Source organism: Labrus mixtus, chromosome 23 (genome assembly GCF_963584025.1).
Source record: "Labrus mixtus chromosome 23, fLabMix1.1, whole genome shotgun sequence".
Lineage (NCBI taxonomy): Eukaryota > Metazoa > Chordata > Actinopteri > Labriformes > Labridae > Labrus > Labrus mixtus.
The window spans coordinates 16518266-16542624 of record NC_083634.1 but is presented as its reverse complement, the minus strand read 5'-3'; the positions used below and the strand labels follow the sequence as shown (position 1 = coordinate 16542624).

Below are 24359 nucleotides of genomic sequence, written 5' to 3'. Positions count from 1 at the left end.
TGAATGTCTCAAAGGAAGGACTCTACGGGTGTAGAGGAGCGAGAGGAAGCCAAGTTTACTACACAGAGTACAGTAATACAATTCAGTTAAAAGAAAATAGTAAGTTTTGCATTTTGACATTCTTTGGTGTAGATTTAAGGTTTTTTCATCTTTGTGTACTTACTGTGAATTCTTCAACATTCAAAGTTGCAAACAAGGCTGTCGTGACTCTGCACCCCGACTGGTCTGAAATATACAATGACGAGTCGATTACTCTAAGATGTGAGATAAAGGAAGGAGACGACGCTGAGTGGGAGTACGAGTGGAAAACAAGCAGCTCATTCAAACCTCCAAAAGAAAAGGAATACAGTATTGGACCTGCTTATACATCACACAGTGGAAACTACAGTTGTAAGGGCAGAAAAAAAAGTGACCAGTCTCCAACAGGTTGGAGCGATCCCATCACATTAACGGTTTTATACAGTAAGTAACATTTCTTTTATATAAACATTATACTGTACTATAAAATATTCCATCATTACATGTTTTTATTTCTTTGAATAATCACTTTTCCAACAGGTTCACCGCAGCCTGTCCTCACCGTGTCTCCACTCTGGCTGAGTCCTGGAGACTCTGTGACTCTGAACTGTGAGGTTAAACACCCATCAGCAGGATGGAGGTTCTACTGGTATAAAGCTATTCCCAAACTATCTGACAACTCCTACAGCTACCAGCTGCTATCTGGAAGCAGAGATGGAACTGAAAAGTATTCCTTCATTGTTCATGGACAGACACACACAGCAGGATATGTGTGCAGAGCTGGAAGAGGAGAAATGAACACTCCTTATAGTAAACTAAAGTTTGTCTGGTCTGGAGGTCAGTTTGTTTCTGTCTTTATCTTTATTCAGTTTTGATCTATGAACAACATAGAGTTTCTTCAGTACTTTTGTCTGTATTGTACAACAATCCAAGAGAAAGATAGGAATTGATCACGATGACTTCATGCTCTTTCTTTCCCCTTCCTTTTAGTGAACAACTTTTCATTGAGTTGTAAGTGTGTATACATACATATACATTCTCAAAATAGTTAAACAGAAAGCTCAATATCTACACTCGATTACCAAAATAAATACACAACTTAACTTGGAGCTAATGTGCAGGTAGTTTGCAAATATATTTTCATCTGTCTAAATAGACAATTTAAAAGCATCATATATGTGGTGTGTGTGTATCCACAAGTGCATATGCATGAGCCTACAGTACAATATACACGGCCAAATGCCAAACTTGTTTCCTTGGTGAGTGGTTGATGTTGTTTTTGGTAGCATGAAAAACATTTAAAGGAAGATTATTAGAGTCTATCACTTAAATAATCGTTCAATAAAAACATTTTACTTTGTATAATTAAGCATCTTATTGCTAATTGCTTACTCTCACATGTGAGGTCTTGTATGATTAAAATAATGTTGGTCAGTAATCACTGATGGAAAAGAAGAAGAAAAAAACAATGCTAATCTGTCATATCTTTGAGAAATGGCAGGTCAAAGAAAGTCTTTCAATTCACAGACCGAATTCCTTGGTTGGATATCTACATTAAATATAAAGTCCAATGGCAGCTAACGGTCTGGGCTTTGTTGAACCTCTTGTTTCTTTCTTCTTTTTTAGATTTGCCTTCATCAGCATCTCTCACAGTGAGTCCTGAAAGAGTGCAACACTTCACCTCTGATTCTGTCTCACTGGAGTGTAAGGGGAACTCTACTCAGTGGAGAGTGAAGTTTCAAGAGGATAGCTTCCTGGCAGATTGCTCCCTGAGGGATACAATGACTGGATCAACATGCACAATAGAGGAATACAGATCGAGAAATAATGTGTACTGGTGTGAGTCTGGATCAGGGGAGTTCAGCAACGCTGTCAACATCACTAAACAGAGTATGTTTTTATTACATTTCTTCTTAAAGTTTTTATCTTTCAGCATCCAAGTATTCAATTCAACATCATTCAGTTACACGTTATCTCCATCGACATTGAGAAGTAAAAGAGCAGCACAGTGTGGGAGCGTTTACTCTCTTAATTAGATAAAAGCAAAGATTAAGGTCTGAGTGTATATCATTATTAAATACTGATCACATTTGTAGTCAGTTGCTGTTCAAACACATGTGATGCCAAAGTGTTAAACATAAGAAGGAGTAAGGTGTACACAAGATAACACATCAGATTAATCATCACTTTGAAGCATTGCTGTAAAAAAATATATATTCTCATCATTCTGTGTCTGATAATTTTTATGTTTGAACCTGATGATCTCTGACTGAATCCTCTTTTCTTTAACTGTTTTACAGATTTTTATATTATCCTGGTGAGCCCTGTCCATCCAGTGACTGAAAGAAGTTCAGTTAGTCTTAGCTGCAGATTGAGACACTCAGATAATGTTTCCAATGTGTTCTTCTATCGGAATAACAAACTCATTCAAAATGATACCAGAAAGGAGCTTAATATCTCTGCTGTGTCAAAGTCTGATGAGGGCTTCTACAAGTGTCAGACCTCAGGGAGAGAGTCGTCTCAGAGTTGGATGTCAGTAACAGGTGAGTAAAATAACCAACACTTGTCTGCTTTAGTGTTTACCAGGATTTTTTTAGTATCCTTCGAAAGGGAAAATCAAATTAAATTTTTAGTTTATACCTCCTGGATTCTTAAACGTAGGTGATCACATTATGTATTTATGTTGAATATTATTTGTATACATTTTAGTGGTTTTGTCTTTACTACCAGGACTGAAACTATGAAATAACACTTTGAATCAGTTGAAGGAGTGTTTGTATGATTGTAGTATCAGTGACTATTTGTTATTCTTTATGGCAGTTATGGAAATGCTGTTTGAGGAATCCACATTTCCTGTAATTCCTGTGATTGTTGGGCTGATTTGTGGAGTAGTGCTTACAATGTTTCTGCTCCTATTGTATCATTTCCTTCAGTCCAAGGGTAAGACCTTTCTTTTACTTCTAATTGTTAAATACTTTATTTATATTAAATATAAAAATGCACTGACAAAGATTAGCAATGTGACTTATATAAAGTAAAAAACAATGTAACAGCAAATGTCCTTTTCACAGACTCATGCTTCAGGAGGTAGGTTCAACTCTCTCTTTACTTATTTTAAATATAGCAGTAATTAAAGCCATGGTCCTCAATGTAATGTTTGTCAATCCTGCATGTTTAAGGCCAAGCCAGTCTGAGAGTAACAACCAAGACTCTGCCAGAAGTCATGAACTTTACCAGAATGTGGCTCAACCTGATGTATACTCTACTCTCCTGCACGGTAAGCATTTCATCTTGATATTGTGTATATATACACACAATTTTAGAAATTAATGTAGCCTTCAAAATATATGAATCCAAAATGGGATCAAATTGACTTTTGCTTGGTTTTGACTTCTCTATAGGTGATGCCAGTGTCTACGAAACACTGCAAATCTCTGAGGACAACAACGCTGGTACTGCAGTTTTTTAAATTAATATACACTGAATGAAATATTTCACATTTAAGGAAAACATGTCACAAAAGAGTTTCATGTTCGTCATGCATTTGTCTATTTGAACGACACTTGTCCTTAAAACTTTGATGAACAAATACTTGCTTGATTTTCATTTTTCTAAAGGGGATGATTACGTCAACCAATCAGTAAGGCACTGAAGACACTGAAAATGGTACAGTGTATACCTTTTATATTCATGTGCACTCCAAAAATGCCCAATGTAATACAGTTGAAAACATGAATATATATTTATTTCTTTACTGGGTTTTTTGGAATAGAGGCCAGGCGTCTTGAATCAACAGCAAATAAGTCAAAATAATGTTAGTTGGATTCTTGTTTCTAGTTTTAAAACGACAGTCTTTGAGTTAAAAGACATGCATAACTATATACAGAAGCCACTTGGCCATCTGATTTCTAGAGAGGACCTCTGAGGCATATCTGATCTGAATGTATTTAAAGTAGATATTTTGTGCAAAGAAAAGTGTGGGACTACACGGACATAAAAGACAAAACATTTTAATAATTTCAATATAAGCAACTGTATACTGTGGACTAACATGTTTGTGTTTACTTCCCCAGTTCTTTGAACACACAGTTTGTAAATTCCGCCGCCAGGGGACTACCACAAAAGACGACATCAAGGCTGGCGGGGAATCATGGGAGTGATTCTCTCTGCTACTCTGTCCCCAACCCTGATGAAAATGAGCTAAGAGTTGACCGTAGTGAAGACAAACGAGCGAAACCGACCTAGAGGAAGAGAATATGTTTACCGACGATGTATCCAAGTCTGATTTACATGAAGTTTTTATCACAGCAGCACATACAGCAACAGTACGGTGTTTCCATGGCAACGAAATACATGTCGTGTCTGTCATGGAGGCTCTGTCATGGTGGCCACCACGACAACACGGCTTCTGTTACTATAATATTAAGGATTTCTCTGGCTTTGATAACTGTTGTAAATATTTGCGGGAATGTAAGTACAAGACGAAAAATATATTTATAACATCAGTTTCGTCAATTTTTAATTATTTAGATATTTAAGTGTAAAAATTTGTATATCTTTCTACATATTGTATATTTAAAGGAGCTGATTAAATTACATAAATTATGTTCACATCGTTACTTAACATGCAACTCTGCTTTCCAATTATCACAAATGTTCAAGGGTTAGTACAGTTCATTTGTTTTCTGGTTAAATAAGAGTGACAGAATATGTATTACATTACTCATATTAGCTAAAAGCTTACAATTATTACCAGAATATTCTTGACTATTCTTATTTTTAGAAGTATATATTTTATTTTGTCATTTATCTGTCAATTTTGTGTACTAAACTTTGGATACGAGTTGTTTCAGCTGCTTCATACTGTATATTTTAGCTTGAGCACCCAGTTGATAGTGCAGCTTTAAAGTCGGCTTCTTTGTCAGTGTTGGCTTACAAAGATCCCGGATGGACATCAACATTACTTTTATATCTGTGATGACCTGCTCTCAACCAACATAATCATTTACATTATAGTTTATTGAACCGTCAGTAATTTGTATCTTAATTATTTCATAGTTATGTATTGTTAAAGTATTTCTGCTGTAATGTTCCTAATAAATGTTTTAAACAGGAACAACAGTTTCTTTTGGTTGTACTTGCTTTTTGACCAACCAGCCAATAAGAATAAGGTCTTGCCACATCAACCCCAGATGCAGTTCGGACCCTCATCCCTGTGGTCTCTGTTATCCCTCTCTCTCTTTCCCATATTTCCCATCTATCTTCAGCTTTACTATCTAATAAAGACGAATGCTAAAAATCATCCTTGAAAGAAGTTATGGTTGTTACTCTTTGTCGTTATCTGTCAAAGACGTGAAGTTCTCTACCGTTGAAAATATAGAAATACAAATTATTAACAATTTCACCTTTTTACAGCATTGCAGCTTTGTGGCAGAAAATAACAAAGGTCCTGCATCCCATGAGCAGCCATTTTGTTTTCTTCTTGACTTTAAAAGCAGAGCTTTAAATGTTACACATTATTGGTAGTTTCCTTTTAGTAGTAGTTTACTCAATCAGTATTTACAAATTACCCCCATACAAGAATATATAAACGTTCTATTCAAATTATGAATAAAATACGTTGAGGGATTAAACTTATTGAAAAGGTTTAGGCTGACTCTGAAGCTTTCTATACCTTCTCTTTTTAACATCAAATATACTTGAAGTCGACCCTTTAACTACTAAGTTCACTTCACAGAAACAGTTTCAAACATTTCGAACAAAACAAAATGAAGTTCTAAAACATTTTATACTAATCAAGTAGGTATTAAAAACAAGACACAACCAAGAGTTTCAGTCTTTGATAATCATACTTTTGTTCTTATATATGATGCTATACTCTATATGTATATATCTATACATTTGGTTAAGCACTTTGTAACCTTGATTAGTGAAGTGCTATATAAATAAAGTTATTATTACTATATCTTTTTATCACCTTATTTTAAACATTTTTTATGAGCTTTGAGCCTTTATTTGTTAGGACAGTGGAGGCATCAGAAACTTGAGAGAGAGGGTGAAATGGTTGCAAGAGTAGACACCTGTCGGACTTGAACCAGGGCCGCCTGCTTGACGGACTTCAGCCTCCGAACATAGGATGCTACCTCACCGCTAAGCCATCAGTGCTCTTATGTTTTTTTTTTCTTTAAATGAGGAAATTGAAATACGTTTTATTAACTTCTGTTTGCACTGTAACTTCTTCATGTACATTGAAGCCTCTCACCAACAATCTTCTCTTTTTCTCTTCTGCTTTTCTCATATACGATTGGTATCAGGACCAGCTGGGGCTCTTCCCTGTGCAACTGGCTGCTGGACTTCCTCAGCGAGAGGCCTCAGACAGTGCGGGTCGGCGGCAGCACATCAAAAACCACCGTCATGAGCACTGGGGCCCCCCATGGTTGTGTGCTCAGCCCCCTGCTCTTCACGCTGCTGACCCACGACTGCGCTCCATCCTTCAGCAGCAACCACATTGTGAAGTTCGCGGACGACACAACAGTGGTTGGTCTCATCTCCAACAACGATGAGACGCACTACAGGATGGAGGTCAGCCAACTGGCCACATGGTGTAGAGACAACAACCTCTTCCTGAAGGTCGACAAGACCAAGGAGGTTGTTGTCGACTTCCGGAGAGTCCCCACTCCTACACCTCCACTGACCATCGACGGTGCTGCTGTGGAGAGAGTGAGCAGCACCAAGTTCCTGGGGGTTCACATCAGTGAGGATCTCTCCTCGACAACCAACACCACATCACTGGCCAAGAAGTCCCAGCAGCGCCTCTACTTCCTCCGCAAGCTGAAGAGAGCACGAGCCCCCCCGACCATCATGTGCTCCTTCTACAGCGGCACCATCGAGAGCATCCCGACCAGCTGCATCACTGTGTGGCTCGGGAGCTGCACTGCTGCCAACTGCAAGACCCTGCAGCGCACAGTGAAGGCTGCTGAACGGATTATCGGTGTCCCACTCCCCTCTCTTCTGGACCTCTACGGTACCCGCCTCACCCGCAAAGCAACCAGCATTGTGCGTGACCCCACCCACCCCTCACACAGCCTCTTCAGCCTCCTGCCATCGGGGAGACGGTACCGCAGCCTGCGGGCCGGCTCCACCAGACTGGGAAACAGCTTCTTCCACCAAGCTGTCAGGAAGCTTAACTCTCTCCCCTCTCTTCCTTCCCCCCCCCCCCTCTGCCCCCACGAACACTGGACGCTGAAACCCCCTCCCGTGTGCCACCAAGAACTCTGGAATAATAACTAATTATCAATCAGTTTAATGCACACTGCACATATTGCACAAGTTTACTTTTTCTTAAAATTGTATTTTATTTATTTTATTTACCATTTTGCACAATTTAGAATTTATTACTGTAAATATTATTTATCTTATTTTTACCTCATTTTATTTGATCTGTTTACCTCATTTTGGTTGTATTGCACCGCGGGTCGGAGACAAACGCAATTTCGATTCCACTGTATGCCTGGCATATTTTGAAATTGACAATAAAGTTGACTTTGACTTTGACTTTGTATACTTATAAAATGTTGGTATTAATTGCTACTTAATTGTCAACAACATCAAGCTGCTTTCATCACATGAAAGGTGCTATATGAATACAGTCACATCAGCATCCACTCGTTGTTAATACTACCTTAAGTTGTTCAAAGTTATAAATACTGTGAATTCTGCTGCTTCAGTGACATCATGTCCGGCCTGAGTGAAAGGCGTGCCTCCTACAGCAGAGGTGTTAATACAGGAAGTGGTCAGCCAGACTTTACCAAGTACCGACTATATCATGGGGAAATTCAGTTCGATCATAGGTTTCCTCATATTCTGTAGAAGATGTGAGTTTTGAGGTTTCTACGTTCTGTTTAATTAAGATGAATAAAACTGAACTTTTCACCAAAGTTTCCAAAGAAATCACTGATCAACGAGTTAGAGCACGCTGTGAAAGCTTCAACTGTTCCCCGAGTATTCTCAATAAGAAAACCCCACTGAGTTACAGTCAGGACTAAAGGAAAAACGTCTAGATGGTAAATGAGACCTAAAGAAACATGTCAGATTAGATGAAACATATTGTCATCTTTTTGTCTTCTTTTTTCTGCTAATGAAAACAAACTGAAAACATTAAAACTTTCTCATGGGCAATAAGCAGTTAGTGTTTCCGGTGTTTTGGGCTTCAAACAAACTAGAAACTAGAACTCTACCACAATGTGGGAACATTTGCATGCTGAGGTTCTGCTTTTTTTTCACCATCTTACCGTGGCTTTAGTTTTTTGAATTTGAATTGTTATTTTAAAATGATATACTGAGAGACATGCTTCTCACACACATGTTCAAACAGGACCTGTGGACGTGCATTAGTGGAGAGAAGTCAGAGTGGGGCTGCTACACACTGCTATGCAGGCAGTGCACCAGATCAGTCGTGGGTTATTATTTATTAATGATCATGTGAATCATTAGATGGCATTCTATTTGTAATTCTGCCACCAGGGTGTATTAGACAAGGACACTCATATATTGTGTATTGCAAAACATTATTTATTTTGTTTATAAAAACACAACATAAATAAATATAATAATATATTTGGCATAACATGCAGCACATAGAACACTAGAAATGTTAGGTGTGTATGTGATCTTAAAGTTATTGGCATTATGTTTCATGGATGTGCAATAATTAGTTATTAGTGCCATTATTTATTTATTTAACCCCTAACAGAAGCCATTTTACATGATCTCTTTCTTATTCGAGCAGTAGACAGGAAGTGTAAAGAGGTTTGTTGAGGTTGGTACTTAAAATTGTGTGAAGTGCAATAGGGAAGGAAGTACAGAGAAAGAAGACGTCAAAGAGAAACTCTGCTCTCACATTTTAATGAACTGTTTCTTGTCTTTCTCCTCTTTTCCTTCTGCATTATTAGAAATGTAAAGTTAATGTGTTTTTTTTAAAAGCTAAGCGTCAGAGCTTCATTGTCGTTTTCGATGTGAAGATGGACCAAACCTTGCGTTGTGTGCTGGGGTTTTTCTGTGAGTACATCAGAGCTTTTTAAGTTTTGTGACTTTCAAACAGCGAGTCATGTTTCTATGAACATGTAGTTCAGCTGTTTGAATAATACAACAGGAGTTAAGCACTTGCTGTTTGTACAACATTTGAACAAGGCGTGAACAGTAAATAGTCTATAGTTTTGGAAAAAAAAGCTTTAGGATTGAAATGGTTGCCAAATATTTGTTGTTTTGTGAGAAATTCTGTTTATTGATGGATAGCCCCTTGAGATGAACCATCTCGTTTTTGAAAGTTTTGACAATAACAGTTACCTAAAATGAAACTCTCTGGATTTAACACCTTTAATTCTTCCCTGATGAACTATTAATCTTTATTTTAGTGCTGAATTTGATCCCCCACGGATTGGCTCAAGGTAAGTGATTGTCTTATATTTCTATGGTTTTTGTTTTTTAAATATTTCTGCAGTTCCTCTATTTATTACCTACTTCATCACTTTAACATCATCCACATGTAGTGTTTTGTGTTTATGTTTTATCTCTTAAGTTGAATCAGAAAAGAAAATGTCCTAGAACATGAACTGAAAATGTTTTTTTTTAAGCTATGCATTTTAGTTTTCTCTTTTGACTCGACTCTGTCCTTACCATGGAAAGCTGCTGGTATTTCTAGAAACTGTTGTGACTCTGTAAGCTCTTATATCTCTTCAACAGCTGCTTCTTTTAACGCTGCTTTATACGTTACTTTAAAACCATTTACAACATTATTGTTGTGTCATTATTATCATAGTTATATTGTACAGACATTTATTCATTACAATAAGGATCATGGATGAAAACTGTAATATTTTCTCTTTTTAGTTTTTTTTCCAATCCTGTTTCTTTGTGATGTGAACAGGTAACCGTCCCCGTGTGACCACAACATCCAACTGGCCTGAAACATTCTGGGCTGAGACGCTCACTCTCAGATGTGAGATTGAGGGAGGTGGAGACTCTGAATGGATGTTTGGATGGAGAGGACACAGAACATCCAGCTCAGACAAATATACAGCAGACAATAAATACATTATTAGTGGAGCCACTGATTCTGACAACGGAGACTATGAGTGCATCGGCAGAAGGGGCCACACTAATCCTACCTTCACGCCTTGGAGTGAACCCTTCAAATTGACTGTAACAAGTAAGTTGAACCATGTTGTCAATAATTAAAATGTCCAGGTGAAAATGATTTCATCTAAATGAGAAAACAAAACATTGCTTGCTTAAAGCATTTTGCAGGGAGCTGTGACAAATTATATTTTACCTTTCAGCATGGTAACAAAATAACTGAGAAACTTAAGACTATCACATCTTTTGTAATTCTTAAAATATGTCTTAATATGGTTTAAAACAGTGAATTTTGATGTCACTAACAGTGTCTGAATAATTGCTTATAAATATTGGATAAGTTATTCACATTTGACAAAGAAGATGTTTGTTGATATTGATAAAACTCTCCTAAGTTATGATTGTGTTAAAGTGAGAAAAGTATCTCAGATCCTCAAACATGGGCCTCCTGGCTCCGCCTCCTTCCCGTTATAAACTTCGAGGTGACCGAGTCTTTGCAGTCAAGGCCCCACGGTTGAGGAACAGCCTTCCTCCCTCAGTCAGGGTCTGCCCCCTCTGTGGAGTCTTTTAAGTCACGCCTCAAAACACACTTTTACATGTTGGCTTTTGAGTCCTAATTAGGTTGCTTGTGTTTCTTTCTGATGTATTTCTATCAAATATCATTTAATATTATAGTCTGATTATATAGTTGGTATCGTGTTTGTGCATTTGTGTTTGGGGCGGATTAGGTTTAAAAAACAAGACAAACATGTTTGTGTGAGTTTTTTTTTTTTTTTTTTTTAAATGTGCTTCATAAATACATTTGATTGATTGATGCTGTTTTTTAAAGTGATACATGAGTTGGATCTTTTCTGGAATTGAACTATTTTAAATTTAATATAATTTAAGAGATAAATCTTATCACTAGTTTCAGCTCATAATTCTTCAAATCATTTTTACTTCTGGGCGCAGCACTGTTTGAATTTGACCAAATTGTAGGTACGGTAATTTACCTTTTTACATCTTTGTTTCCAAATCAAACAGCAAGAACACCAAAGGCTGAACTGAGAGCTGACAGGACATCAATTCCAGCAGGGGGCGCTGTGACCCTGACCTGTGATGTGAACCCTCCATCATCTGGCTGGACGTACATCTTATACAGAGGAGATCACTCGGGCACACAAGATGATGGTAAAAACTTCAATGGACGAATCAGTGTCTCCCAGGGAGGAGTCTACTGGTGCAGAGGAGAGAGAGGAGAACCAGTTTACTACACAGAGTACAGTGATTCAGTCACTATCAACATCATTTGTGAGTTTAACATTTTTGAAAACTTGTAATAATATATTCTATCCATAAATTGATTGATATAAAAAGCTAAAGATGTTTATTTTTTCTCACCATCATGTCCTTGTTGGGATCTCTTGAACACGAACAGTATCAAACAGAGCTGTTGTGACTCTTCAGCCCCGTTGGACTGAGATATACAGCGGAGAGAAGATCACTTTTAGATGTGAAATCGAGGGTGGAGACGACTCTGAGTGGGAGTATGAGTGGGAAACAACCACCTCTGATAAATCTGTGAAAAAAAACAGTAAATCATTTAAATTCACTGCTAATGTTTACAGTCGAGGAGAATACAAGTGTAAGGGAAAACACAAAACTGAGGTACTTTCCTCAACACCATGGAGCACCCCAATCACATTGACAGTATCAGGTAAGATGGACTTAAAATCAACATGAAAACAGTTTTTAGGATGTTTGTGTATGTTAAGAGAAGCTACCATCCATAACTGAGCAGTTCTCAAATTGTGACTTTATTTCTTCATTGAGAAAGTTTTAGTACAGATCACAGTGATTAAGTGTGTCTTTGGTACAATAAGTTTCATGGATGAAGTTCATGTTTATTTCCATAAGGTATTTTATTAATGGCTATTTAAAGGAACAGTAATAATTTTTATATCCCTGTTTTAAACTGAACAGAACAAAAACCAAAGGCTGAGCTGAAGGCTGATAACACAGATATTCCAGTAGGAGGTTATGTGACCCTGACCTGTGATGTGAGGTCTTCATCTGGTTGGAAATACTACTTTTGGTACAGAGCAGATAAATCCTCTAACCCATCATCCATAAATGATGTCTCCTCGGCTGGACAAATGAATGTCTCAAAGGAAGGACTCTACTGGTGTAGAGGAGCGAGAGGAAACCCAGTTTACTACACAGAGGACAGTAATAGAATTATGTTAAAAGAAAATAGTAAGTTTTGCATTTTGACATTCTTTGGTGTAGATTTAAGGTTTTTTCATCTTTGTGTACTTACTGTGAATTCTTCAACATTCAAAGTTGCAAACAAGGCTGTCGTGACTCTGCACCCCGACTGGTCTGAAATATACAATGACGAGTCGATTACTCTAAGATGTGAGATAAAGGAAGGAGACGACGCTGAGTGGGAGTACGAGTGGAAAACAAGCAGCTCAGTCAAACCTCCAAAAGAAAAGGAATACAGTATTGGACATGCTAATACATCACACAGTGGAAACTACAGTTGTAAGGGCAGAAAAAAAAGTGACCAGTCTCCAACAGGTTGGAGCGATCCCATCACATTAACGGTTTTATCCAGTAAGTAGCATTTCTTTTATATAAACATTATACTGTACTATCAGATATTCCATCATTACATGGTTTTATTTCTTTGAATAATCACTTTTCCAACAGGTTCACCCCAGCCTGTCCTCACCGTGTCTCCACTCTGGCTGAGTCCTGGAGACTCTGTGACTCTGATCTGTGAGGTTAAACACCCATCAGCAGGATGGAGGTTCTACTGGTATAAAGCTATTCCCAAACTATCTGACAACTCCTACAGCTACCAGCTGCTATCTGGAAGCAGAGATGGAACTGAAAAGTATTCCTTCATTGTTCATGGACAGACACACACAGCAGGATATGTGTGCAGAGCTGGAAGAGGAGAAATGAACACTCCTTATAGTGAACTAAAGTTTGTCTGGTCTGGAGGTCAGTTTGTTTCTGTCTTTATCTTTATTCATTTTTGATCTATGAACAACATAGAGTTTCTTCAGTACTTTTGTCTGTATTGTACAACAATCCAAGAGAAAGATAGGAATTGATCACGATGACTTCATGCTCTTTCTTTCCCCTTCCTTTTAGTGAACAACTTTTCATTGAGTTGTAAGTGTGTATACATACATATACATTCTCAAAATAGTTAAACAGAAAGCTCAATATCTACACTCGATTACCAAAATAAATACACAACTTAACTTGGAGCTAATGTGCAGGTAGTTTGCAAATATATCTTCATCTGTCTAAATAGACAATTTAAAAGCATCATATATGTGGTGTGTGTGTATCCACAAGTGCATATGCATGAGCCTACAGTACAATATACACGGCCAAATGCCAAACTTGTTTCCTTGGTGAGTGGTTGATGTTGTTTTTGGTAGCATGAAAAACATTTAAAGGAAGATTATTAGAGTCTATCACTTAAATAATCGTTCAATAAAAACATTTTACTTTGTATAATTAAGCATCTTATTGCTAATTGCTTACTCTCACATGTGAGGGCTTGTATGATTAAAATAATGTTGGTCAGTAATCACTGATGGAAAAGAAGAAGAAAAAAACAATGCTAATCTGTCATATCTTTGAAAAATGGCAGGTCAAAGAAAGTCTTTCAATTTACAGACCGAATTCCTTGGTTGGATATCGACATTAAATATAAAGTCCAATGGCAGCTAACGGTCTGGGCTTTGTTGAACCTCTTGTTTCTTTCTTCTTTTTTAGATTTGCCTTCATCAGCATCTCTCACAGTGAGTCCTGAAAGAGTGCAACACTTCACCTCTGATTCTGCCTCACTGGAGTGTAAGGGGAACTCTACTCAGTGGAGAGTGAAGTTTCAAGAGGATAGCTCCCTGGCAGATTGCTCCCTGAGGGATACAATGACTGGATCAACATGCACATTAGAACGTTTCATTTCAAGAAATAATGTGTACTGGTGTGAGTCTGGATCAGGGGAGTTCAGCAACGCTGTCAACATCACTAAACAGAGTATGTTTTTATTACATTTCTTCTTAAAGTTTTTATCTTTCAGCATCCAAGTATTCAATTCAACATCATTCAGTTACACGTTATCTCCATCGACATTGAGAAGTAAAAGAGCAGCACAGTGTGGGAGCGTTTTCTCTTAATTAGATAAAAGCAAAGATTAAGGTCTGAGTGTATATCATTATTAAATACTGATCACATTTGTAGACAGTTGCTGTTCAAACACATTTGATGCCAAAGTGTTAAACATAAGAAGGAGTAAGGTGTACACAAGATAACACATCAGATTAATCATCACTTTGAAGCATTGCTGTAAAAAAATAGATATTCTCATCATTCTGTGTCTGATAATTTTTATGTTTGAACCTGATGATCTCTGACTGAATCCTCTTTTCTTTAACTGTTTTACAGATTTGTATATTATCCTGGTGAGCCCTGTCCATCCAGTGACTGAAGGAAGTTCAGTTAGTCTTAGCTGCAGATTGAGAAGCTCAGATAATGTTTCCAATGTGTTCTTCTATCGGAATAACAAACTCATTCAAAATGATACCAGAAAGGAGCTTAATATCTCTGCTGTGTCAAAGTCTGATGAGGGCTTCTACAAGTGTCAGACCTCAGGGAGAGAGTCGTCTCAGAGTTGGATGTCAGTAACAGGTGAGTAAAATAACCAACACTTGTCTGCTTTAGTGTTTACCAAAATTTCTTTAGTATCCTTTAAAAGGGAAAATCAAATTAAATTTTTAGTTCATACCTCCTGGATTCTTAAACGTAGGTGATCACATTATGTATTTATGTTGAATATTATTTGTATACATTTTAGAGGTTTTGTCTTTACTACCAGGACTGAAACTATGAAATAACACTTTGAATCAGTTGAAGGAGTGTTTGTATGATTGTAGTATCAGTGACTATTTGTTATTCTTTATGGCAGTTATGGAAATGCTGTTTGAGGAATCCACATTTCCTGTAATTCCTGTGATTGTTGGGCTGATTTCTGGAGTAGTGCTTACAATATTTATCCTCCTATTGTATCATTTCCTTCAGTCCAAGGGTAAGACCTTTCTTTTACTTCTAATTGTTAAATACTTTATTTATATTAAATATAAAAATGCACTGACAAAGATTAGCAATGTGACTTATATAAAGTATAAAACAATGTAACAGAAAATGTCCTTTTCACAGACTCATGCTTCAGGAGGTAGGTTCAACTCTCTCTTTACTTATTTTAAATATAGCAGTAATTAAAGCCATGGTCCTCAATGTAATGTTTGTCAATCCTGCATGTTTAAGGCCAAGCCAGTCTGAGAGTAACAACCAAGACTCTGCCAGAAGTCATGAACTTTACCAGAATGTGGCTCAACCTGATGTATACTCTACTCTCCTGCACGGTAAGCATTTCATCTTGATATTGTGTATATATACACACAATTTTAGAAATTAATGTAGCCTTCAAAATATATGAATCCAAAATGGGATCAAATTGACTTTTGCTTGGTTTTGACTTCTCTATAGGTGATGCCAGTGTCTACGAAACACTGCAAATCTCTGAGGACAACAACGCTGGTACTGCAGTTTTTTAAATTAATATACACTGAATGAAATATTTCACATTTAAGGAAAACATGTCACAAAAGAGTTTCATGTTCGTCATGCATTTGTCTATTTGAACGACACTTGTCCTTAAAACTTTGATGAACAAATACTTGCTTGATTTTCATTTTTCTAAAGGGGATGATTACGTCAACCAATCAGTAAGGCACTGAAGACACTGAAAATGGTACAGTGTATACCTTTTATATTCATGTGCACTCCAAAAATGCCCAATGTAATACAGTTGAAAACATGAATATATATTTATTTCTTTACTGGGTTTTTTGGAATAGAGGCCAGGCGTCTTGAATCAACAGCAAATAAGTCAAAATAATGTTAGTTGGATTCTTGTTTCTAGTTTTAAAACGACAGTCTTTGAGTTAAAAGACATGCATAACTATATACAGAAGCCACTTGGCCATCTGATTTCTAGAGAGGACCTCTGAGGCATATCTGATCTGAATGTATTTAAAGTAGATATTTTGTGCAAAGAAAAGTGTGGGACTACACGGACATAAAAGACAAAACATTTTAATAATTTCAATATAAGCAACTGTATACTGTGGACTAACATGTTTGTGTTTACTTCCCCAGTTCTTTGAACACACAGTTTGTAAATTCCGCCGCCAGGGGACTACCACAAAAGACGACATCAAGGCTGGCGGGGAATCATGGGAGTGATTCTCTCTGCTACTCTGTCCCCAACCCTGATGAAAATGAGCTAAGAGTTGACCGTAGTGAAGACAAACGAACGAAACCGACCTGAGGAAGAGAATATGTTTACCGACGATGTATCCAAGTCTGATTTACATGAAGTTTTTATCACAGCAGCACATACAGCAACAGTACGGTGTTTCCATGGCAACGAAATACATGTCGTGTCTGTCATGGAGGCTCTGTCATGGTGGCCACCACGACAACACGGCTTCTGTTACTATAATATTAAGGATTTCTTTGGCTTTGAAATATTTGCGGGAATGTAAGTACAAGACGAAAAATATATTTATAACATCAGTTTCGTCAATTTTTAATTATTTAGATATTTAAGTGTAAAAATTTGTATATCTTTCTACATATTGTATATTTAAAGGAGCTGATTAAATTACATAAATTATGTTCACATCGTTACTTAACATGCAACTCTGCTTTCCAATTATCACAAATGTTCAAGGGTTAGTACAGTTCATTTGTTTTCTGGTTAAATAAGAGTGACAGAATATGTATTACATTACTCATATTAGCTAAAAGCTTACAATTATTACCAGAATATTCTTGACTATTCTTATTTTTAGAAGTATATATTTTATTTTGTCATTTATCTGTCAATTTTGTGTACTAAACTTTGGATACGAGTTGTTTCAGCTGCTTCATACTGTATATTTTAGCTTGAGCACCCAGTTGATAGTGCAGCTTTAAAGTCGGCTTCTTTGTCAGTGTTGGCTTACAAAGATCCCGGATGGACATCAACATTACTTTTATATCTGTGATGACCTGCTCTCCACCAACATAATCATTTACATTATAGTTTATTGAACCGTCAGTAATTTGTATCTTAATTATTTCATAGTTATGTATTGTTAAAGTATTTCTGCTGTAATGTTCCTAATAAATGTTTTAAACAGGAACAACAGTTTCTTTTGGTTGTACTTGCTTTTTGACCAACCAGCCAATAAGAATAAGGTCTTGCCACATCAACCCCAGATGCAGTTCCGGCCCTCATCCCTGTGGTCTCTGTTATCCCTCTCTCTCTTTCCCATATTTCCCATCTATCTTCAGCTTTACTATCTAATAAAGACGAATGCTAAAAATCATCCTTGAAAGAAGTTATGGTTGTTACTCTTTGTCGTTATCTGTCAAAGACGTGAAGTTCTCTACCGTTGAAAATATAGAAATACAAATTATTAACAATTTCACCTTTTTACAGCATTGCAGCTTTGTGGCAGAAAATAACAAAGGTCCTGCATCCCATGAGCAGCCATTTTGTTTTCTTCTTGACTTTAAAAGCAGAGCTTTCAATGTTACACATTATTGGTAGTTTCCTTTTAGTAGTAGTTTACTCAATCAGTATTTACAAATTACCCCCATACAAGAATATATAAACGTTCTATTCAAATTATGAATAAAATACGTTGAGGGATTAAACTTGTTGAAAAGGTTTAGGCTGACTCTGAAGCTTTCTATACCTTCTCTTTTTAACATCAAATATACTTGAAGTCGACCCTTTAACTACTAAGTTCACTTCACAGAAACAGTTTCAAACATTTCGAACAAAACAAAATGAAGTTCTAAAACATTTTATACTAATCAAGTAGGTATTAAAAACAAGACACAACCAACAGTTTCAGTCTTTGATAATCTTACTTTTGTTCTTATATATGATGCTATACTCTATATGTATATATCTATACATTTGGTTAAGCACTTTGTAACCTTGATTAGTGAAGTGCTATATAAATAAAGTTATTATTACTATATCTTTTTATCACCTTATTTTAAACATTTTTTATGAGCTTTGAGCCTTTATTTGTTAGGACAGTGGAGGCATCAGAAACTTGAGAGAGAGGGTGAAATGGTTGCAAGAGTAGACACCTGTCGGACTTGAACCAGGGCCGCCTGCTTGACGGACTTCAGCCTCCGAACATAGGATGCTACCTCACCGCTAAGCCATCAGTGCTCTTATGTTTTTTTTTTCTTTAAATGAGGAAATTGAAATACGTTTTATTAACTTCTGTTTGCACTGTAACTTCTTCATGTACATTGAAGCCTCTCACCAACAATCTTCTCTTTTTCTCTTCTGCTTTTCTCATATACGATTGGTATCAGGACCAGCTGGGGCTCTTCCCTGTGCAACTGGCTGCTGGACTTCCTCAGCGAGAGGCCTCAGACAGTGCGGGTCGGCGGCAGCACATCAAAAACCACCGTCATGAGCACTGGGGCCCCCCATGGTTGTGTGCTCAGCCCCCTGCTCTTCACGCTGCTGACCCACGACTGCGCTCCATCCTTCAGCAGCAACCACATTGTGAAGTTCGCGGACGACACAACAGTGGTTGGTCTCATCTCCAACAACGATGAGACGCACTACAGGATGGAGGTCAGCCAACTGGCCACATGGTGTAGAGACAACAACCTCTTCCTGAAGGTCGACAAGACCAAGGAGGTTGTTGTCGACTTCCGGAGAGTCCCCACTCCTACACCTCCACTGACCATCGACGGTGCTGCTGTGGAGAGAGTGAGCAGCACCAAGTTCCTGGGGGTTCACATCAGTGAGGATCTCTCCTGGACAACCAACACCACATCACTGGCCAAGAAGTCCCAGCAGCGCCTCTACTTCCTCCGCAAGCTGAAGAGAGCACGAGCCCCCCCGACCATCATGTGCTCCTTCTACAGCGGCACCATCGAGAGCATCCCGACCAGCTGCATCACTGTGTGGCTCGGGAGCTGCACTGCTGCCAACCGCAAGACCCTGCAGCGCACAGTGAAGGCTGCTGAACGGATTATCGGTGTCCCACTCCCCTCTCTTCTGGACCTCTACGGTACCCGCCTCACCCGCAAAGCAACCAGCATTGTGCGTGACCCCACCCACCCCTCACACAGCCTCTTCAGCCTCCTGCCATCGGGGAGACGGTACCGCAGCCTGCGGGCCGGCTCCACCAGACTGGGAAACAGCTTCTTCCACCAAGCTGTCAGGAAGCTTAACTCTCTCCCCTCTCTTCCTTCCCCCCCCTCTGCCCCCACGAGCACTGGATGTTGAAACCCCCTCCCGTGTGCCACCAAGAACTCTGGAATAATAACTAATTATCAATCAGTTTAATGCACACTGCACATATTGCACAAGTTACTTTTTTCTTAAAATTGTATTTTATTTATTTTATTTACCATTTTGCACAATTTAGAATTTATTACTGTAAATATTATTTATCTTATTTTTACCTCATTTTATTTTATCTTTTTACCTCATTTTGGTTGTATTGCACCGCGGGTCGGAGACAAACGCAATTTCGATTCCACTGTATGCCTGGCATATTTTGAAATTGACAATAAAGTTGACTTTGACTTTGACTTTGACTTTGTATACTTATAAAATGTTGGTATTAATTGCCACTTAATTGTCAACAGCATCAAGCTGCTTTCATCACATGAAAGGTGCTATATGAATACGGTCACATCAGCATCCACTCGTTGTTAATACTACCTTAAGTTGTTCAAAGTTATAAATACTGTGAATTCTGCTGCTTCAGTGACATCATGTCCGGCCTGAGTGAAAGGCGGGCCTCCTACAGCAGAGGTGTTAATACAGGAAGTGGTCAGCCAGACTTTACCAAGTACCGACTATATCATGGGGAAATTCAGTTCGATCATAGGTTTCCTCATATTCTGTAGAAGATGTGAGTTTTGTGGTTTCTACGTTCTGTTTAATTAAGATGAATAAAACTGAACTTTTCACCAAAGTTTCCAAAGAAATCACTGATCAACGAGTTAGAGCACGCTGTGAAAGCTTCAACTGTTCCCCGAGTATTCTCAATAAGAAAACCCCACTGAGTTACAGTCAGGACTAAAAGAAAAACGTCTAGATGGTAAATGAGGCAGAACCTAAAGTAACATGTCAGATTAGATGAAACATATTGTCATCTTTTTGTCTTCTTTTTTCTGCTAATGAAAACAAACTGAAAACATTAAAACTTTCTCATGGGCAATAAGCAGTTAGTGTTTCCGGTGTTTTGGGCTTCAAACAAACTAGAAACTAGAACTCTACCACAATGTGGGAACATTTGCATGTTGAGGTTCTGCTTTTTTTTCACCATCTTACCGTGGCTTTAGTTTTTTGAATTTGAATTGTTATTTTAAAATGATTTTCTGAGTGACATGCTTCTCACACACTTTGACCTGAATCACACACATGTTCAAACAGGACCTGTGGACGTGCATTAGTGGAGAGAAGTCAGAGTGGGGCTGCTACACACTGCTATGCAGGCAGTGCACCAGATCAGTCGTGGGTTATTATTTATTAATGATCATGTGAATCATTAGATGGCATTCTATTTGTAATTCTGCCACCAGGGTGTATTAGACAAGGACACTCATATATTGTGTATTGCAAAACATTATTTATTTTGTTTATAAAAACACAACATAAATAAATATAATAATATATTTGGCATAACATGCAGCACATAGAACACTAGAAATGTTAGGTGTGTATGTGATCTTAAAGTTATTGGCATTATGTTTCATGGATGTGCAATAATTAGTTATTAGTGCCATTATTTATTTATTTAACCCCTAACAGAAGCCATTTTACATGATCTCTTTCTTATTCGAGCAGTAGACAGGAAGTGTAAACAGGTTTGTTGAGGTTGGCACTTCTTAGAATTTTGTGTATAGCGAAGGAAGTACAGACAAAGAAGTCCGAGAGAAACTCTGCTCTCACATTTTAATGAACTGTTTCTTGTCTTTCTCCTCTTTTCCTTCTGCATTATTAGAAATGTAAAGTTAATGTGTTTTTTTTAAAAGCTAAGCGTCAGAGCTTCATTGTCGTTTTCGATGTGAAGATGGACCAAACCTTGCGTTGTGTGCTGGGGTTTTTCTGTGAGTACATCAGAGCTTTTTAAGTTTTGTGACTTTCAAACAGCGAGTCATGTTTCTATGAACATGTAGTTCAGCTGTTTGAATAATACAACAGGAGTTAAGCACTTGCTGTTTGTACAACATTTGAACAAGGCGTGAACAGTAAATAGTCTATAGTTTTGGAAAAAAAAGCTTTAGGATTGAAATGGCTGCCAAATATTTGTTGTTTTGTGAGAAATTCTGTTTATTGATGGATAGCCCCTTGAGATGAACCATCTGGTTTTTGAAAGTTTTGACAATAACAGTTACCTAAAATGAAACTCTATCTGGATTTAACACCTTTAATTCTTCCCTGATGAACTATTAATCTTTATTTTAGTGCTGAATTTGATCCCCCACGGATTGGCTCAAGGTAAATGATGGTCTTATATTTCTATGATTTTTGTTTTTTAAATATTTCTGCAGTTCCTCTATTTATTACCTACTTCATCACTTTAACATCATCCACATGTAGTGTTTTGTGTTTATGTTTTATCTCTTAAGTTGAATCAGAAAAGAAAATGTCCTAGAACATGAACTGAAAATGTTTTTTTTAAGCTATGCATTTTAGTTTTCTCTTTTGACTCGACTCTGTCCTTACCATGGAAAGCTGCTGGTATTTCTAGAAACTGTTGTGACTCTGTAAGCTCTTATATCTCTTCAACAGCTGCTTCTTTTAACGCTGCTTTATACGTTACTTTAAAACCATTTACAACATTATTGTTGTGTCATTATTATCATAGTTATATTGTACAGACATTTATTCATTACAATAAGGATCATGGATGAAAACTGTAATATTTTCTCTTTTTAGTTTTTTTTTCAATCCTGTTTCTTTGTGATGTGAACAGGTAACCGTCCCCGTGTGACCACAACATCCAACTGGCCTGAAACATTCTGGGCTGAGACGCTCACTCTCAGATGTGAGATTGAGGGAGGTGGAGACTCTGAATGGACGTTTGGATGGAGAAGAGACAGAACATTCAGCTCAGACAAATATACAGCAGACAATAAATACATTATTAGTGGAGCCACTGAATCTGACAACGGAGACTATGAGTGCATCGGCAGAAGGGGCCATACTAATTCTACCTTCACGCCTTGGAGTGAACCCTTCAAATTGACTGTAACACGTAAGTTGAACCATGTTGTCAATAATTAAAATGTCCAGGTGAAAATGATTTAGTCTAAATGAGAAAACAAAACATTGCTTGCTTAAAGCCTTTTGCAGGGAGCTGTGACAAATTATATTTTAACTTTCAGCATGGTAACAAAATAACTGAGAAACTTAAGACTATCACATCTTTTGTAATTCTTAAAATATGTCTTAATATGGTTTAAAACAGTGAATTTTGATGTCACTAACAGTGTCTGAATAATTGCTTATAAATATTGGATAAGTTATTCACATTTGACAAAGAAGATGTTTGTTGATATTGATAGAGCTCTCCTAACTTATGATTGTGTCAAAGTGAGAAAAGTATCTCAGATCCTCAAACATGGGCCTCCTGGCTCCGCCTCCTTCCCGTTATAAACTTCGAGGTGACCGAGCCTTTGCAGTCAAGGCCCCACGGTTGAGGAACAGCCTTCCTCCCTCAGTCAGGGTCTGCCCCCTCTGTGGAGTCTTTTAAGTTACGCCTCAAAACACACTTTTACATGTTGGCTTTTGAGTCCTAATTAGGTTACTTGTGTTTCTTTCTGATGTATTTCTATGAAATATCATTTAATATTATAGTCTGATTATATAGTTGGTATCGTGTTTGTGCATTTGTGTTTGGGGTGGATTAGGTTTAAAAAACAAGACAAACATATTTGTGTGAGTTTTTGTCTTGTTTTTTTTTTAAATGTGCTTTATAAATACATTTGATTGATTGATGTTGTTTTTTAAAATGATACATGAGTTGGATCTTTTCTGGAATTGAACTACTTTAAATTTAATATAATTTAAGAGATAAATCTTATCACTAGTTTCTGCTCATAATTCTTAAAGTCATTTTTACTTCTGGGCGCAAAACTGTTTGAATTTGACTAAATTGTAGGTACGGTAATTTACCTTTTTACATCTTTGTTTCCAAATCAAACAGCAAGAAGACCAAAGGCTGAACTGAGAGCTGACAGGACATCAATTCCAGCAGGGGGCGCTGTGACCCTGACCTGTGATGTGAACCCTCCATCATCTGGCTGGACGTACATCTTATACAGAGGAGATCACCCGCGCACACAAGATGATGGTAAAAACTTCAATGGACGAATCAGTGTCTCCCAGGGAGGAGTCTACTGGTGCAGAGGAGAGAGAGGAGAACCAGTTTACTACACAGAGTACAGTGATTCAGTCACTATCAACATCATTTGTGAGTTTAACATTTTTGAAAACTTGTAATAATATATTCTATCCATAAATTGATTGATATAAAAAGCTAAAGATGTTTATTTTTTCTCATCATCGTGTCCTTGTTGGGATCTCTTGAACACAAACAGTATCAAACAGAGCTGTTGTGACTCTTCAGCCCCATTGGACTGAGATATACAGCGGAGAGAAGATCACTTTTAGATGTGAAATCGAGGGTGGAGACGACTCTGAGTGGGAGTACGAGTGGGAAACAACCACCTCTGAAAGATCTGTAAGACAGAGTAAATCCTTTGAAATGACTGCTACTTCTTATAGGGAAGGAGAATACAAGTGTAAGGGAAAACACAAAACTGAGGTACTTTCCTCAACACCATGGAGCACTCCAATCACATTGAAAGTATCAGGTAAGATGGACTTAAAATCAAAATGAAAACAAGTTTTAAGAAGGTTTGTGTATGTTAAGAGAAGCTATCATTCATAGCTGAGCAGTACTCAAATTGTGACTTTATTTCTTCATTGAGAAAGTTTTAGTGCAGATCACAGTGATTAAGTGTGTCTTTGGTACAATAAGTTTCATGGATGAAGTTCATGTTTATTTCCAAAAGGTATTTTATTAATGGCT

The 24359-nt window shown here is 37.5% G+C and overlaps 2 protein-coding genes across 2 annotated transcripts in view; both read left to right on the top strand.

Moving 5' to 3' along the window:
• LOC132958937 (uncharacterized) overlaps positions 1-24359 on the top strand; it is a 59562-nt gene that overhangs the window by 3880 nt on the left and 31323 nt on the right. Inside the window, exons 6-8 of the mRNA XM_061032014.1 lie at positions 11176-11442; positions 11570-11848; positions 12115-12387. Of these exons, the coding sequence (XP_060887997.1) occupies positions 11176-11442; positions 11570-11848; positions 12115-12387 (819 nt within the window). The remainder of the gene's footprint in view (positions 1-11175; positions 11443-11569; positions 11849-12114; positions 12388-24359) is intronic.
• LOC132958465 (uncharacterized) lies at positions 20639-24182 on the top strand. Its single transcript, XM_061031305.1, has 5 exons — positions 20639-21369; positions 21728-21760; positions 22239-22520; positions 23472-23738; positions 23866-24182. Exons 1-5 carry the CDS (start codon positions 21333-21335, stop codon positions 24165-24167), a joined length of 921 nt encoding a protein of 306 aa, XP_060887288.1. The 5' UTR covers positions 20639-21332; the 3' UTR covers positions 24168-24182.